This window comes from Pieris napi, chromosome 3, assembly GCF_905475465.1.
Source record: "Pieris napi chromosome 3, ilPieNapi1.2, whole genome shotgun sequence".
Taxonomy (NCBI): domain Eukaryota; kingdom Metazoa; phylum Arthropoda; class Insecta; order Lepidoptera; family Pieridae; genus Pieris; species Pieris napi.
Window position 1 is genome coordinate 8,169,887 of NC_062236.1, and position 19,938 is coordinate 8,189,824.

Sequence of the window (19,938 nt, forward strand, 5' to 3'; positions counted from 1 at the left end):
TTATTCAATTATATGTTTTAAACGCGAGTATCACACATTTGTTTACTTTTACCGTATTAAACCGTAGTCATGCGGTTGCAGTAAAAACTTGTAAAACATTTTATAAACTGAAATATTTAAAATAAAAGTTTACAATAACGATTTTATATATAAGTTTGGGAGTCTATAATCAATTTTTCCTACTTAAATCCCAATTTGAAGTTGAATTTCGTGCAGTAATTTGTCAGGCAACATAACGTCACTACGAAATATTCTCACGAAGAAGCCGTATCGATCAATCAGCAAGTAAAAGTGAAAGTCACTGAGATCAAATCAGACAGAACATTGATGAAATTAACTGGCAGGAGATCAATTTCATTGCGATTAAACACAAAAAACTTGTTTTGGTTACAAGTTTAGAAAGATTTGCATACGGTACATATTTTTGTGCTCTCTCTATTGTTCTTTATCCTGTCTTATGTTATACAAAAGAAGAATAGGGGAGTGATAAAGTAAACAAATGTTGAAACATCAGTGAAAACGAAAAAGTCAAAGGAAGGTCGGCAACGCACTCGCGAGCCTTCTGTCAGAGTGAGTGTCTTGGGTGGCGGTATCACTTAACATCAGGTGAGCTTATTGCCCGTTATCCCGCTGGTTTATAAGAAAGAGAAAGACACCTAGTGTCGCATTTCTGTGACTGTAATAAACACACTATTGAGAAATCAAAGTCATTAGTGCCATCGTTCTGTTTTTTTAGTTTTATCTTTTACCTCCAAAGATCTGTGGTTTGAAAGCCCACACATACTGCACGTATGGTGGTTTATTTCTGGTGGTAGTAACTATCAATTCTTACTCGAGTTACAGATTATAAGCACTATACCATAAATTATGTTTCAAATTTGAGTCTATTAATTTTATTAACCTCATAAGTGGGTTAGTCTTATTATCTTTCAATGCCATTTTTTTAAGTATATATAGCAAGATTAATAAATTCAAGAGAGCGACAGTAATGTAAATTTAGTTTCCAATCACGCGACACATACTGTTCTTAACATAATCGATAAAACAATGTTCAAATATTTATTTTACTGCGATAGTTGAAATTATTTGTGAGAAAGGCTTTTACGCTATAAACCTGAGCCTTAGAAGGCGCAAACTGAACGTAATTTCAATGCCTGCCAATGAGCCATGAAGAGCTGGTACAAAAGTCAAAGGTTCCTCAGTATAATAGGAAATTGCGAGGTGAGCTTTGACCTATTCGTATACTTTAAATATTGTGTACTATTTTTGTACAATAATAATTTATATTTATTCAACGTCTTATTAATTTATCTTCTAAATGTTGAATGAATTAAGCCCTAAAAAAGTTTAAACACAGGACGATAATCTTTATGTTTAAAAATCTTCAACGCGTTTTTATTTCCTAAACGGCTGGTCTGATTTTGATTAAATTTTTAGTGGATTTGAGTATAGTTTAGATTTACAATTAGTATTTTTTGGATTTAAGACATAAGCACAGGATGACGTCTGTTGAATACGCAAAATAACTGTCTTTGATGTATTCAAATTCTATATAATTAGCTTTGAACATTCATTTGCAAGAGAAATTTTTAAATGCCATGTTCCTTACTGTGTCGAATTGCGCAGCTTTCGTTTACATCATTGCAATAATAGTTAAGAGCCATTCGACACAGAGATGGAAGGTTAATGACGTGATTAAGTTAATTATGTTCATATCTGTAGCATCTTGACGCAGCATCCTTGAATAAGATAAATTAGGAAATCGTGTTATAATACAGAGGTCATTTTAGGGTCGACCGGAAATAACATTTTTTTAATTAGAAATTGTAATTCTTTTGTTAAAATTGCAAATTATAATAGTGCGTCCGTTATTACAAATGATTTTCATTATTTATTATAACAATGTAAATTTGTATGTGAACGATTTATTTATTTACTTATGGTAGGTATGAGTTGTTTTTAAGGCTTGGTTTAAAAAATAACGTTTTAGTTTTTTGAGAAGGTACTTTAGTTTTTTTTTACAGTTAGACTTTTTCATAGAATAGATTTTTCATATAATGATCATTTACGAAAAGAGAAGGCAATTACTTCTTGTAAAAGCTGTCAAATTATTATTTGCATAGAAAATATTTAATACTATTCAAGAATTATAGCTTGAGATACGAGTTGTAATAAGATTCAGTGTTGTGGCTATTTCTCTCAAACTGCGTTTGAACAGCCTTTAAAAGAAGAAATATTTCAAATCATATCTTATCCCGTATTGTACATTGTCAATGTCAAAATAAAATAAGATACGACGTACGACGAAGACGTTCTAGAATATGGACCTTGATATCACACATCCTTGTGAGCTTTCGCGTTTATAATACCACGATAAAGTTTCACTATAACAGAAACACGATAAACAACTAACATTAAAACAAACCAGGGCACAGCGTTGTGTATTCAGTTCACGGGCAGGCCCCGTTGAATATAATCACGCTGTCAGCTGTACCTGCCCACCTTCATGGCTTTATTGGTCACGCACTTGTTTATTTTATATTCAGAAATCCTAAGTTCGATGTAGTAGATAACAATTATAAGTTTTAAATTAAATTTAAGTAAGTATACTGTCTATGTGTGTCTAACTAAGGTGTATTTCTATATATATAAAAATGAAACCCGTTTTCCGTTGTCACGACATAACATGAAAACGGCTTGACCGATTTGTCTGACTTTTTTAAATAATATGCCTTGAAGTACGAGGATGGTCTTACGGAGAGAAAAATTAAAAAAATTGAGTGAACAAGTCTAAAAACAACACTTTTCTATATTCCCATACAAAATATTCGTAATAATACTTAAAAGCCAATTTAAACTTTAATACCATATCATAAAGTTCAAACGTTAGTGGAGGGGTTCCGGGAAGGTAAATTTTTATTTTTTGACTTAATGTATTTGTTGTCTTATCAACTTTCTTTTTTTTATCTTACTAGCTAGACCGGTGTCCCTAATAGCAGAAAAAGTATTTAAAAAAAAAAAAAAGAATCGACTGTTAGGCGGTACGATGTTCGCCAGGCCAGCTAGTAGTTAATATAGAAGGGTTCGAGTATATTGTAGGACTATTCTAAATCTGATAAATTCTATACATTAAAGCTACTTTATTCTACGTAAAATGGTTAATTTTTGAAGTTATACTTTTGCCGCGTTAGGGAAATATGATGAGAGTAAATTTTTACAATGTGTGCGTTTACAACACCGTCACAAAAAACTATACCTACTTCTTTTGGCGCTTTAGGGAAAAATTATAAGAGTAAATTTTTTCTATTGTTAGTGTCGTTTTTTCTACAAACGTAGAATAGAAGAAAGATAATTTTTTTTAAAAGATTTTTATCTTGTTACGCTAAAGAAGTATAACTTCTAACGCGTGTACATATTATGTACACACACGTTTTTCTGAATATTTAACCAAAAAAATACAGCTAGTAATTCCAAAAGTAATCGTTGAAGTGTGTTTTTATTTATATGATAAATCTTGCTTAAAATTACCGGTTCTCTAGTGGTCGTATGAAATGGTTTATTGTCAGCCGTTTGAAAGGTTCACCTTGATTTACCGATACTGTGTACAACAAACGCATTTATTACTAATGCATTAGGTCTAAATACCATTGAAGCATCGTTACATTTTTCTACGACCATATACGGCAGATCACTTTCTTAAAAGTACTTTCTTGCTATCGTAAGTAGACAACATTGTTGTGTTACTTGTCAGGTCAAAGATGTTAACTTTTTTGCGTGATTAGAAATACTGAATATAGCTTTTTGGTAGACGAATCTATCACGTTGCCTACTACATACTACGCCATACTACTCATTTTAAGTTGATATGTATAATAGTTTAAGAAAAAAAGATTTAGTATAGTTTTATACATTATTGATTTATTTATACGTGAACGCGTTGATGTCTTTATCAAAAGCGTACACAATGCAATCAACGTAGATCCAATGTGCGACGTAGACAAAAAATAATTCTTTTAATAAATTAAGACTAAAAAGTTACTAAAAGGATTGTAAAATGCGTACAGATATTAAACAAACACAACGACATAAACCAGTGGCGCTAGGTCTCATAAGCATTTGTCAATCTAATAGGCAAGTAGCCTGCGCCTGACACACGCCGTCGACTTTTTGGGTCTAAGGCAAGCCCGGTTTTCTCACGATGTTTTCCTTAACCGTTCGATCGAATGTTAAATGCGCATATAGACAGAAAGTCCATTGTTGCACAGCCGGGGATTGAACCTACGACCTCAGGGATGAGAGTCGCACACTGAAGCCACTAGGGCAACTGCTGCAACTGCAACGACATATTAACCCATTTAATAATCTATTTATTTATTAACACTTCGTTGCATATACATTAATATAGTACAATTGACATAATTAAATAAAAAGGAGAGCAACTGGCGGCCTTATCGCTTTCGAGCGATCTCTTCCAGGCAACCACTGTGAGAAAAAAAAAGTATTAAATTACATAGAAAGGCAAGAAGTGCAAAAATACATGTATTATATTTAGTTGTTTAGAAAAAGAAACTTATCAGGAACAAAAAACAAACTAAACTAATAAAGAATACATGAAATAAGTAATAATAATACATAATAATAAAAAGTAAAATAATGTACTTATTGTAAATTAAAATAACGACGTGACAAAAAAAGTAATTAAAAAATTTAAAATATTCAATAACAGTTCGCACGGTAATTTAAATATTGAAAGTGTTTGTGTAAATAAAAGTGATTAAAGCACATTGCAAGGGTTTGTTGACGGAAGTGAGAGTGTTCCTGTATACTTTCTCTCCTACCGTTCTTTGCACATTCCTTTCTGCTGCTAATGGATACACGTTATTCTTTTATGGGAAGTAGAACCTGACCAACTGGTTTATTGACGTTCATACACTTTTAGTATATTGAACTTTTATGCCGCTAATTCTAACATGAAACTTCAAAATGAATTTATTCGATACTAGTTGAAACTGTAACAAATTCATTCATAGATTTCTCATTATATTCTATATTTCTATTAAATAAGATTTTTATGTTATAGTTTTATTTAGGTGTGTGTGATAATTAAAATTATGGAAAAAAATTATGCTTAGCAACGAGGTGCGTAGGCTTCGGTCACAAAGTATAGTAAAGAGAGAATCGTTGTTTTGTGTAACGAAAAAGATTCCTCAAATAATAATTTAATAAATAATAGTTTAAAAAAACTAAAAAACACGCTTCTAAAGCACATCAAAAGTGAAAAATAATTCCTAATTTAGGCTGAAAATGGTAATGAACAAAAAATACTGGTATTATTGTGAAAAAGCGTGGGGCGCTCTGTGCCATATTTTTCGTCACTTTTTAGTTTGATGTGCTTTAAAAGCGTGTTTTTTAGTTTTTTTAAACTATTATTGATTTTTTTCATATTTTTTTCGGATTATTGCATTGTCATCGATCTTTGACAGGTGCGCAAAGTTTGAATTAAATCTGTCCGTTAAAAGTGGGTCAAAATCGAGTCCGAAGGAGTCGGTTACATACATACATACAGGTGAAGCTAATATAAAGCGTGTAAAAACGAAAGTATTGCAATATTTTATTAGTGCTCATAAAACACAACAAAAATTGTGATATCTTGCAGTCAATCTTTACAGCATTCTTTTTTGTTTTCAGGACTGGGCGAGTGCCTCCATTATGGATCAGAAGTCGGTGCTCTATCTGAGCTTCAACACGGTGTGCGCGGGAGACTATACGCTGTAGACTCACGTACACTTTACCTCAAGGACTTCAACTATGACGGTGTTGGACCAGGTCAGTACGCACTACCTATATATTCACGCTACTTCAATATTGAACACAATACTTACATCGGGTTTCGTGACCCCACACATATGTGTAATTCCTATAACATTCAATTTTTCAAATTTGATATATTTTCGTGCTCGCCTACTGCTTTCAAGCAGCTTTTAAAATCGTTGTTGTAATTGTTATCTTTTGTGTAGGTACTATTAATTCATGGATTTACATTTTCGTGCCTATCAAATTGTTTTCTTTTATAAAATCTTAACTGGACTCCTAAACTACCGAACCGATATCAATGAAATTTGCACACCATGTGCAGTTCGATCCAACTTGAGAGATAGGATAGTTTAAATCTCAAATTATAGTCGCAATTTTAATTTATTGCTAATTATTTGTCTGTTATTATTTGACAGTCACAAATCACAATTCTAACAGATGGCGCCGCGCTGTGTTGAAAGTACCAACGTTTCACATAAGATACTATTTAACATCTGTAACAAAAACCTTAGCCACAGCAACGCTTGGCCGAGTCTACTAGTAACTTATATATTTCAGTAGATAAGATTATTTTTCATATTTCTTTGTAGACATTGAATTGGCAGTTATTACAATTAGTCCCTGTCATGTTTTATATGCCTTATTCGTTGAAGTCAAATTAAAAATAAGTGGGTACATGCATATAGTTTTTAATATGCCTTTCAGGCTATTAAACACACGGAACTATTTAAAACTTAGACAAAAATTAAGTTGAATTCCATGTATTTGCTGAGATATATTACTTACTTATAAAAACAGCTTTATATAATTCATGTTACAGTTTGAATTTGTACGACTGTATAATTTTCCGTGTTCGGGTTAAATTGCATTTACACTTTAGAACCAGTTTATCCGATTGCATAAACGAGAATTACCTTGATAAAGATATGAGTTATGGATGCATATTATTTAAAAATATATATTTTTAAATTTAATGGTTTTTAACAGATTTGAATAATATTGCTAACGTTATAAATTAATTCGATATGTATAAGATATCTTATACTAGTTTTGAACATAATGAATTTAAGGAAAAACCATAAACAAAAGAAATCCTAGGTTTGAAGTTCAATGGCTGGCAAAGATAATAAACCTTTATATGCCTTCCAAGTTCCAACTCGAAACTATAACAGTTCTTCTGGGACTTGCATCTCATGAGAAGTACAGTGTCCTCTATTAGCATAAAAGTTACGGTGGACCCTCTAAATCTCCGTAACCAATAATTACAATACATTTCCAAAACGTATGTGAAACCTTTCAGATTAATACTCACAAAACCTATGCGTTATTCCTTATTGTGGCATCTCTCTGTACTAAGTATAGGGTAGTGATAGTAGACTGTGTGAATAACGAGCTAATTAATGTCTTAATGAGTTTTACAAACACAGGGTTTAAGTTTCAGCAGTAATGATAATGATAATGTAAGATAATGATTACCTCATTATAGGGTAACAAATAATTCGCAATTTGTTGTCTACTTGTTAAACAAATAAACGAATGGATACTGAAGTAAAGATACAAGTCATAGGTACAGTTGAAAAGTTGTTAAGATTTATTCTTTTCCTACAAATATAAAACGTCCTCAACAGTGGCTTCAATGACTAGACGTTCGCGCTTAATTCAAAGAGTACTACACCAATTTTCACCTATACTAATAGATAGAGTGATTCACGAGAAATATATAGGTATACTAGCTGATCCGGCAAACGTCGTTTTGCCATGTTTATCATTCATACTAAAAAATAGGGATCTTAGAGGGGTGAAAATTAGAAGAAGAAGAATTTAAAAAATACATACAACCCGTATGTATTTTTTAATGTTGTATCATAAAAAAATAAAGAATATTTTTTTTATCTAAAATTAAAAAAAAAAATTAGGGGTGGACTGGACTACCCTTAACATTTAGGGTGATAAAAATAGATGTTGAACGATTCTTAGACATACCCAATATGCACACAAAATTTCATCAGAATCGGTCGAGCCGTTTCGGAGGAGTTTAACTACAAACACCGCGACACGAGAATTTTATATATTAGATTTTTCAAGCTTTTCTGTTTATTATTGTAATATAACAATAATTGTTGGAAGTCAATCCACTATTGCTTTTCAAGATCGCATTTGTAGTATGAAGCCGGGGCACATTGCTAGTTTTTTTATGTGACGTTACTAGAGAGCGGACTCAAATCTCTCGGTCTAATGAAATCTCGTCAAATAAATTACGTAAGCCGCGTACCTTTGGGGTAAGAATATTAAATGCTTGAAGTAAAAATTAATAAAGAATTTATATAATTAACTTATGTTTCTAGAATTTATTTGCTCTTCAGTTTATACTTTATTAATTTCTTAAGGTCCTGGACTCAGGTATAGGATCTGTTTTAATGTCAATAGCGCATATAGTGAAAGGTCATCGGTGCACAGCAGTCATAGATACAACTGCAAAGCTGCTTTTATTTGCTGTATTCCTATTAAGATATACTCGTACTGGTTCAATTTTTATTTTAAGTGTGCTCCGTTATATTTCACTGCATGATATTGTAGCGCTCCCGTTTGGTAGATTTCCCAAGAGCTGTGCTGCCAAAGGCCCTCGATACGGGCTCACTTTGTACTCGCTTTATTGAGCTAGTTGTTTCCTATATACTCGTACTTACATTTAATGTTACTACAACGAAATTAATCTATTTATCATTTAACTAAATTAAATAAAAGTCTTATAATAAAGTTTTACAATAGGTGAATTGACATTTGGTCATAACCTAGACGAAGAGTAAGTTATAAAAAATATAGGATTCGTAGCAGCGAAAATTGGTTAAAATACAACGTAGTATGTATAGACAAAACAATTTTGTATTTCTAAAGCCCATACTAAAATGAACTGAAAACAAAGCATAATCTTATTGAACAGTTAAATAAAAGCTCGTAAAGCTCGATTTACTCACGTAAAATAATTATCTATCATTATCTTTGAAAACACATAATTTGCAAGCTTCAGTCTTATTGAAGATTACCTTTAATTAAACAGACGTGTTCGTGAACACTAACAACTAGGTCTTTACATACATAAGACATTGTATGAACTGATTGAATTCACAGCTCTCGAGTGGAATTTAATTTCGTTTTCAAAGAATGCCTTTCGCGCGCTTTTAACGGGCTTTGTGATACAAGAAAATAAACTCATGTTTTTGTAAAAAAATATATTTGCATGAACGTTTAGTGCGTAGTAGTAATGATATTATATGTAAGCGCAAAAGCTTAGCATATAATATCGTAACGATTCATTACGATATCATATATTATTATTATTATAACAATTATTTACTTTGGAACAGCAAGATTAATAAAAAAAAGACTATTCAATTAGCTAATTGCAAAAATCCTTAATCCATTAAGTTAAATCCTTAAGCTAGTTGTTTTAAAAATAGCAATTTTAAAATGATGTTTAAAATGTACCTTCTTAATTTTATTAAATGTATTTTCAATGTTGAAACACAAAAAATTTACTTTTTCTTATATCGTTCGCCCGTTTGACCGTAAAATGGTTACACTTTCACAGTAATTAAATTTTTGATTAAACCGATTAGAAACTCTTCAAATTATTTACTATTATGGTTTAACGATCCAATCATTTCCGTGGTATTCATAGTAATTTATTTTAATTATATACTTCTAAACTATCGGTTTCAATCTGAGAAAATATATTTCTGGGATCCATTAGAAACTATAAAAAGTCATTTCAAATATCTCTAATTATATATCGTAAATTGACTCTTATAATTAAGAAAAGAACAGAGCATTAGTTCTGAAGAAGTTATAGTTCTGATTGTAAATTGCTAATTACCCGAATCGTTTATCCATGAATTACTTATAGAAATTACGTCACAGGAGAGGCCAGGGGCGAGGAGGTGGGTAAAATGATTTGACCTTTACAGTGAGTAGCTCTTGTACTAATTGGAGCAACGACATTTTGTTAAATTTAATGTAAAAATATATTTACATTTTTCGTATAGGTTAAGTAATTGCGCAATGTTGAAATATTTCATATTGCAACCACTTAAATAATATTATAACAGCAGAACCGTCATTTGTCATTAAAAAAAAAGGAAAATACAGGTTTCACCGATTACGTGTTTCATTTTAAAAATATTTAACTTTATATAATCTGTCTGTGAGACTGACAGTGAGAGTGACAATGACAGCTGAACATGGTGTTGCTAGGTTCTGCCCAGATAATATTACCATATTAATTTACATTGTCTATTTGTCATAAATACCTTATAAAAACAAGAAATTACATTTGTAAGCAGGTAATGAAAAATTTAAAGGGCGGAATTTTGAACAGTTAACAATGCGAGCAAATTAAAAAAGTTTTTGAGCGAAGAATTTTTCAAATGAATTAACTTCGTGCGATTACAAGTTCTTTGTATTTATGTACACAGAATGAAGAAGTAGAACATACAAACAAACAGACGAAGAAAGATTTCTAGTTATCTTAAATATAACACATAATTTGAAAGAAATTTTCCTCAAGTTGCTTTAATTAACGTAATGTTATCTGTGGTCAATTTATTATCTTTTCATTTGATTAAATGTACGTGTAATAGTGATACCTACACATTCACTATTTAATTAAAGCACATTAGACATACATTTAAATATAAAATAAAATAAATCAGTGGCGCTACAACCTCTTTAGGCCTTGGCCTCAGATTTCTGAATCTGTTTCATGATCATTTTTAAATCTAATAGGCAAGTAGGTGATCAGCCTCCAGTGCCTGACACACGCCGTCGACTTTTGGGTCTAAGACATGTCAGTTTCCTTCACCGTTCGAGCAAATTTTAAATGCGCACATAGAAAGAAAGTCCTTTGGTGCACAGCCGTCGATCGAACCTACGACCTCAGGTATGAGAGTCGCACGCCGAAGCAACTAGGCCAACACTGCTCTCACGTTTAAATATATGTTGTATCAAATATGCCTTCTAATAAGTTTTACATAAAAACGACATCGAAATTATATATCTAGTAATGAAAAATATACAGACTTAAATCAAAAAATCATTTAAGTATAAGATTCGCTTTCATGACAGTACTCGGAGAATGGATTTTAATGAGTGGAGTAATATGATTACTTGATTGCTCGAAGTGCTCGAATAAAAGAGTTCACAATGAAACGTCGTTCAGATTCGATTTATTTACCGTTACTCTTGATTCCTCTCCGCCTCGGGAGGTACCTCTTTGATTCTCAAGTGGTTATAAACTTGAGGGCCTCATAAAAAGGTTAGGAAAAATCCAATAGCCTCTTGGCCGCCTTGCCGATGTCCGCGTAAACGTATTTTAGCATTATTTTTCATTCTTCGGCGACTAAGTGCTAGCCTGTACTTCAAATATTAGCAGCGTATACAGGAGATATTAGTGATTATAAGGGTGAATTGATTCCTACCATAATGTTACATCGCTTATTGATATATTTTGCAAATATGAATATATAAATGCTGCCAGCGTTAAAGGTACACTGCCACAGGGACCAAACTTTTTAAATTTGTTTTGATTTTCTTTTTAATAATTTTTATTATTACTTTGTAGGTTAAGAAAATTGTAAATAATGTATACTTGATTGTAAATATGAAATATGTTTAGTAAAAATTTAGTTTATTTGGTAATAAATATTTTATTTGTTGACTAAAAAATACGCAATATTAACAATATGGCCTTAGTTGAATTAAAATAGACACCGCTTAGTTACAGTTCACAAAAACTGATTTCTTTTGTTTAAAACGTAAATTGTATGAAATGATATAATTTTATTTTGAGGCCCTGTATTTACACAGATTTGGTAGAAAATCTATGTGTTCATATTAATATATGACAGTAGCCACAAGGACCTTCCAATTTGTCTTTTTCTGTGACAAAAATCTTAGTTTCATTATTAAAGCGTAACACCAAGACACTATAGTTTCATATTAATACTTGCAACTAATTTATTATATTGTGCACTTCGCACATTAATATAACGGAGTTAAGTGTCCAGTGCTACGTAGTCATGAAAGGTATAAATTTAGAAAATCTTTGCAATTATTTCCTTTTTTATTGAAATAGCTTATTTTCGGCAAACGGGATTCGAAAGTCAAAAGTTAAATTTAAAACAAAGTTCTCTATGATCCGGGGGTTGTGCGAGGAATTTAAAGTTTCCGGGGATGGCAGTGAGGCGAAACGTGAAGTGTCAGCTCGGAGCCAGCAAACTAATCTATCCACTTTACATCTCACAGAATAGAAACTGTTCCGCTGAATTTGCCTTTAAAATTCCCTCTCCATGAGGCGAATTAAAATGACGTCACGTCAGAGCCTTTGGGATATAGGGGTTTGGTCGAGAAATGCGTGAAACAATCGGGCCGCTGATAAAACGTTTATTTGTATATAATACAGTTTGTATGGGAACAATACCGGTTGATTTTAAACAATCCTATTCAATAAACACGACAGTATATGTTGATTTAACAAAGATATCTTTTATCTTTAACAATAACATTGCGGTAACTGCGTGAATGCTTTGAGCGATGGATCCCATGTATTAATGTATATATATTTATGATATATTCACATGATGATGGTTTTTGTTGTTTTGTTTCGCGTATATGTTTTACTTTTTGAATGCATGAGTAATGAACGATGATTTTGGAGCGCTACCGAGAAAATGCAGACAATGTGAACTTTATTATTTTTAATATAAAATATGTACAATGTATGCGTGTCTCATAAATATGCTGGTTATGGTTACTTGATACTTCTACTTAACCGTATAGAGAGTATATCAAATCGTAGTCCATTCAAATATCAAACCATAGTAGCTTAGTTTGTAAAAATATGGATCTAATATTTGCGCGAATAAGTCACGTACTAAGGTGAGAAAGCTAAAATTACTATGAAGCATTAGGTATTCACGAACCAACCAGACTGACACATACATACTAATGTAAAATAGTGATTTTCCTATTCTTATGAGTGTATTTTTACAGCGGCGTATTTCTATGTTGGGACAAGCAAGACGCCAAGCGCACGAGGCGCTGTGAGATTACGCGACGAGCGTGGTGGAGCTGGTCCTCTACGAAAGTACCGAGGAGAGAGTATTACGTTATCATTGCCGGATGGTTCCACCCTTAAGGACTACGCCTGGTTTTCAGTTTGGTGCGATGACTATTCCGTGAGTAGAAAAGTTTTTTGTATTCTTTGGGAAGTCTTGTTTCAATATTATACTGGCATTAAAAAAACACCAACAACAACTTTATAGGTCTCTCAAATTTCTGTGTCTATTTCTTGATTATTTGTTTTTTTTTTATATACAATAGGTAATCAACCTACTGTGCCTGACACATGACGTCAACTTTTTGGGTCTAAGGAATTCGGCAATTCTCACGATCCTTTCCGTACGAGAAACTGTTAAATGCGTACTTTCCCAGAAAGTCCCTGGTAGTGTTATGCCTACAACCGAACCTAGGAACTCTGGCAAGACGCAGTAGGCTGCTTTTAAATACTTACTTAGGGAGCGTTTAAGTATTACGTAACGAATTTTGGAGGGGAGGGGGGGGGGGGCTTTTTGTAAAACGTTACGATGCGGGGCGGGGATTGAATTATGCGTTATTGTTAATATTATTTTCGACTTTCCAGTGCTTTGCACCACAAAATGGTAATTCTTAGGTATAAAGAGTCACTAGGTGGTCACGAAACGTTTTACTATACTTGGTTACAGTACTGTACTTGGGTACAGAAAAACATTACAGCGCGTTACACGGGGGGAGGGGGGTCAATAATCTCCAAAAATTGCGTGACGTAATACTTGAACGTTCCCTTACCTCACTTTACTTTTAATCCAAATAGAAACCTAGATGTAAATAAAAACAAAAACTCCTTGTGTAATCTAGTAAATGCCATGTTAAAACTAGCTATCTATGGAAATGTAAATGCACTATGTATACATACGGTAGTCTCAGGAGAAACGTAAATTTGCTAAGATAAATAGACGAAACTATCGTGGAGTTGGACAAGATGCAGTTTATGTAAACGCTTACTTAATTAACAATAGCCGGCTGTGTTTGTAGTCCTATAAACTTGCACCGACAAACAAACGACATACCTATAGATAGCACCGAGTCTGGGAAACTTGACATTACAATATTTTAAGAAAGGAATACCTTCTTTATTCTTTGTTTTTTTACAAAATGTTCTTTACATATTTTTTTTTCTTTTCTGCTGTTTTATCCATATTTGATTCATTTGTTTTATCCATATTCCAATTTTGATTTTACAATGGGCCAATATCACCTCCAAGTAATAAGTCTAATACAATACACGCACATAGTGAGTAAATAATATTTTTTTTTGTTTACAGGTGAACTTTGGTTCGGTGGAGATACCTAAGAGTTTGGAGTACCCCAAGCCGGCGAAGGTTGGGGCACTACGCGGAGTACATGGGGTGTCATCGGACCCCATAGTTGTGGTGGATGCGCAGACCCTACTCATTCCTAATTTCTCTTATGATGGCGAGGCGCCTGGTAAGTCGAGTTTTTAACTTACATTTATTTATCGAATTAAATATCATCTTACGCAGCTTATAGCTGAAATGGTATGCAAGCGATGACTTATGAAAATCTTAAAATGATTTGCAACGGGTTATTATTATATTTAAAAACAGTGTTTTGTTTATTATTGTACCTTTTACTACATAATTTTTACTACGACCTATAGATTCGTCAACATATTGTCGTAATATAATATTGTCTTTTATTGACATAACCTTTACATATTTAAAGAAAACACTTTTTTACCGGATTGTGTTATATGTATAATCATAAATTTACTCAAAACAAAAGGTGTTGAATGTCAAAAAGTATAAGCTGTAGAAAAAGTTGTATTATCTGTATTTATTTCCCCGGAGTTGGTATCGATACCAACTCCGGTAAAAAAGTGTTTTCTTTAAATATGTCGCAATTTAAAGTAGTTGGAAATCTCACAACTACGACCTTAACTTGAAACATGTCAATGTTTTCTAAGGAACATAGCGTAACTAAACAGTACAAGCATTTGTAGACGTGTGCTACGTGGCTACGTTACTAGTGAGCTACGGACTTGTTCCGGAAGCAATCACAGGAGTGACTTCGACTGAGAGAGCTGCCGCACTGAATTTATATTATTACTGTGATCATTTAAAGACGCCTAATTTTAATATGGTTACTGTTTTATAATAAATATAAAGAGAGGAAAGACCTTTGTAAAAAAATTGTGTGATTGTAATCATCTAAATATAATTACACAAAGTAATGTGTGTACATTAACGAAGAACTAACTATTTAGTAGCTGCTACAATAATAAATGCCGATCCTAATAGGTTTTGCGATACCACAAGCATACATGTGCATTTTTAAATGTTTCCAACTAAAATAAAGGATTTTGTTACTGCAGACTATACGTGTTGGTATGTTCATCACAACTAGCTATTAAGCGAGTCCCAGCTCCTTTATCCCTTCAACAATAAAAAATAAATTGGATTTAAAAGGTGTAAAGGAATGTTGGCGGGGACAAAAACTAGGGATATTGAGGCGATAAAAACGAATGTATTTTCATTAGATGACCTCATTGTGTAATACAAATCTATCAAGTCAAAGTAATGTTGTTTGTTTGTTTTGTACATACTGCTGTCACATTTTGTTCTAAGTACGATTATACAACACCAAACGTATAATTAAAATTATATGCCTCGTAACTAATAGTTGAACATAGGATATACATATTTATATTTTTATACGTTTCGAGTGCTTTTCAGCTATGGTAGTCAATATTTTACGTTTTTACCAGTTAAAGAACAAATTATTTAAGAGCAAATAAAGGTTCTAGAAGACATAAATATCAAATGCTTTTTGAGGCAACATGGTTTGTAATAAAAAAAGTTACGTTATAATAACACCGTTCATTTGTTTTTTTTACATCCATATTTGTGACTACTTACGTTATAGATGCTAATAATTACTACAAACGAAAGGATATAATTTGGATATTTTTCTGCTCAGCGTGCGACTCGCATCCCTGAGGTCGTAGGTTCGAACCCCGGCTGTGCACCAATGGACTTTCTGTCTATGTGCGCATTTAACACTCGTGGGTACGGTTAAGGAAGACATCATGAGGAAACCGGCATGCCAGACTCAAAACAGTCAATGGCGTGTGTCTTTCACAGTATACTGATCTTCTTGCCCATTAGAAATAAATAAATAATCACGATACAGAAATCTAAGACCCAGAGTTTGAAATGTTGTAGCACCACTGGTTTTTATTCTGTGTATAATTGTTAATTATACTAAATGTATTATTAACACTTCCATAGATGGTTTCGCACATAACGTATATTGTCAATAATAATTATTGTAATATGATAATGTTGAGTAAATAACAATTAATTATAAATCTGAATTTGCATACAGATGTTGTAAATAAATAAACACATCGAGTTACGTAAATATCAATAAAGGGCGCCATATGTGCATTTGACACTAACGTATACAAGAGTATGAAGAACATTATTACGAAATCATTGACGCTTAAAATATAATTAAAATAATTACATAAGTTTTAACTAAAAGTTATTAAATATCACTTATTATAAAATTCGTATAGTTGACAGTTCTTTTTGTTGAACAAATTATTGCAAGCGGTAATCTCCGTTCATAACTGACGATTTGCTGAATATCGATTATAGAATTAATTTCTTATTTTCAAACAAATTACCTTAATAAAAAATCAGGAAACTTAGTTCACGACATATATGTTTCTATCGATTTCGTGATTGCAAAATAAAAGTTTTTCCTGAAGGACTGACGTAAATCTGTGCTATAGGTAGAGTAGGTATTTAAAAAAAAACAAAATAATTTTTTCATCTAGGTAAAAAAATGGACACTTATGAACGTCAAAAAATAAATATATATAAAATGCTTCTAATTTTACATTTAATGCCAGTTCTCAAATCAAGGGCGTACAACAGACGAGAAGAACTGGCAATAAACTCTCTCCATCACTCTTTTTAATCGCCAAGTTTTTTGTTTTACACAGTGTTTGTAAGGAGCTGCAACCATGTTTCACATGACATCTTAAGTAATTAATAATAATAAAATAAATTAGTGAATCATACTTTTCAATGCCCACTTACTTTCGCACCAGACAACTAGCACCAATTTGGTAATTGTTGTATTATAGATGCTTTTATGAATGTATATAAAAAAAACAAATATCATTTTGTTTCAACTGAAACGAACGCAATGATCTTAAATCCCCGATCAAACCGGATAGAGCAAATTATCATTTGATACACGAATCGATGCAATAAAAGGAATCCTATGTGTGACCGGGTAATGTACATTATCCGGATATCGGGGTGTACCCTGATAGGGGGCAGGGGGAGAGGTCTTATCGCGGCTTCATATTGAATTTCATCCCGTCCTGATGTTGGGATTGAAACAATTCCGATATCAATGCTATTCATTTCAATGATCTATAATGAATATGGCTGTGCATTAAATGATAACGTTATTCGTAAAGCTTCCAAAGTAAAAGTGTATATATGTCAAGTGTAAACGTAGCACAAAAAGGAATGAAATAAGTAAAAATACCTTTATTAGGGATGAAAATGGTCTCAAGTTTGTTTAGATATTGATATTATTAATAAATGAATAAATTGCCTACAGATGCAAAGTTCTGGGTAGGACGTGGCGACAAGCCATCTCCCGAGGGAATTCGAATTCCAGACGAAAATGGAAAAGAGACGCCACTTAGAAAATATGACAAGAAGACCATTGTGTTAACGTTACCAGGGGTATGTGCTGTATTTACGTAACTATATCTATTAATTAAAAATATGTTTTAAACGTTATTCATATGAAATTGGAATTGAGGTAGTTTTTTAAAACATGTTAACCCGTTTGGATATCCAATATATGTAGAAGTGGATGATATAAAATATGTTTTATTTAGAGTTGACGATGCTGGGATGATCGCGTAACGCCTGGTTTTAATATCATAACAAAACCACTATATGTTCTTCAATCGTAAATAAATGTGCGTGACTATTTAGATTTTTGTAATTCCGCAGGAGCTGACTGTATTTGACATAGGACACTTTGCAATCTGGTGCGAGGCTTTTACTGTCAACTTTGCCCACGTGACCTTGCCGCGTGCCGTCCTTTCCAACGTCCCGCCTAGCCTCAAGATGCTGGGCGTATCACCACAGGTTAGTACAACATCATCTTACTAACTAAAATATCACCATACATCTAAAGCAAAGAGACAACTCTGATAGTAATCGAACAGTTGGATTAGAACAAGACTATTTAATTTATTAATTAGCTTACTTGGAACTGATTGTACTGAAAATCTCAAAGGCATTTAAAAATTTCCGTACACCGCGCAGGGTGACTGAAAAATATTTGATTAAAAACCCTAAGAATATATTTGTACGGTTGATACTAAGCTTTTTCATGTCGTACAGGCTAACATAACTAATAATTAATAAACAGAAGTGGGCCAAGGGTATACACATACATTACGTCTCGGCAATCGAACACGATAGATTAATTCGCCACAAACAATACTATATTGGCAAATTAATGCGTTGCAAGCTTCGACGCGGTTGCTTTTATAGACGCCATTTATTATTTACCATCGTATTAGTGTCTAAAAATTAATTGAGTTTAATATGTTTTTGGTCTCGTATTTGGCGCATTATTAGCGTATGTGATAACATTATGTAAATCGTCAAATAATGCGCAAATTTTAAACTCACGCATGTTGTACTGTGATGATTGGAATATTCATACTGTAGGCCGTTTAATGTCTATTATTATGGTATGGCGATAAATATTGTGATAAAAAAATCGGTTGTCTGTAAAGTCGGTTTACTGACGATAGTTGAACGTGACAACGACATAAAAAAATATTGATTGGATGGTTGCATTTTTCAAAAAAAAAAAAAATATTATTTGTTTGATAGGTATTTTGTATGGATATAGAGAAGGAGGTAAATGGACATCACAATTGAATTGATCAAGTTACATTTATTTGTACGCATAAATACAATTATGTCAATTTTAAATGGAACGCCTCAGAGCGAGGTAACGCCGCATGCGTCATGTTTTTTCGTGCGTGCAGCCGGCTCCAACGAATTATAAGACGTTGTCACGTCAAAAATTCCCAAAAGGGTTTTAAGGAAATTTTTTAACGCCAAATAGTCTTTATTTTATACTAAATGAGTCTTGATGTTTTTGCAAAAAATGCTTATTTTTTGTATTAAATTTGTAACCATGGTCTTGACAGTTACATGCTAACGTCAAGTTGGGCGTGGAGCCAGCCGTGAAATTGGATTTAGTTAGGATATGGCTAAGGGCGTCTTTGGCCTCGTAGCAAACGCTTTTAGTAATAGGAATACAACATAGCTAGTTTAATATTAATAGTAAACATTTTAACGAAATTGTGGGTATTATATAGTTTATATATGCAATGTATCCATCATTTGACAGCGGTCACCTCTAGAAGGAGCTGGCTTTATCTAGACGGTAGAAATGTGATTATTCTTAAGTACACGTACAAGTATCGTTCTTTTGGATATCCTAAGTCTTAAATTGCTACTTGTGACAGAGTATATATATATTTTTTGTAAGTCCGTCCTAAAACTGTCGTGTCTAGTGTTGAATGCTCTAATTAGGACTTATTTGAAGTGGTGAGGAGTGTACTCGAAACACGAAATGAACAGCGTCGAAGCGGCCGGACCGCTTGGAGCTGCTCCAATCATCTCGACGTTAGGCCTTATATAAACGAGGAGGCTTACTTTACCATAACTGATATTTTAAAGTATAGAAATATAGAACGATACGAATATGTTTTACCATCTATGTGATAGTATATGTATATAAATTAACACAATTATAATATATAATTCTTATGTAACGCCAGAATAGGCGTAGGACTAACAGCTTTACGGGCACATCCGACACACGGGAGTTTTAACTCTTCTTGTTAGAAGAGATATAGCATATATTGTCGTCTCTATCGGTTATTTG

At 32.8% G+C, this 19,938-nt stretch overlaps 1 protein-coding gene across 4 annotated transcripts in view; it reads left to right on the top strand.

Moving 5' to 3' along the window:
• The window catches only part of LOC125063786 (protein Skeletor, isoforms B/C), a 45,046-nt gene that overhangs the window by 7,454 nt on the left and 17,654 nt on the right, over nt 1–19,938 (top strand). For all 4 annotated transcript variants that reach the window (XM_047670428.1, XM_047670427.1, XM_047670426.1 and 1 more), the window contains exons 2-6: nt 5,689–5,826; nt 12,862–13,046; nt 14,232–14,394; nt 17,572–17,699; nt 17,976–18,113. In XM_047670428.1, coding sequence (XP_047526384.1) covers nt 5,689–5,826; nt 12,862–13,046; nt 14,232–14,394; nt 17,572–17,699; nt 17,976–18,113 — 752 coding nt within the window. The remainder of the gene's footprint in view (nt 1–5,688; nt 5,827–12,861; nt 13,047–14,231; nt 14,395–17,571; nt 17,700–17,975; nt 18,114–19,938) is intronic.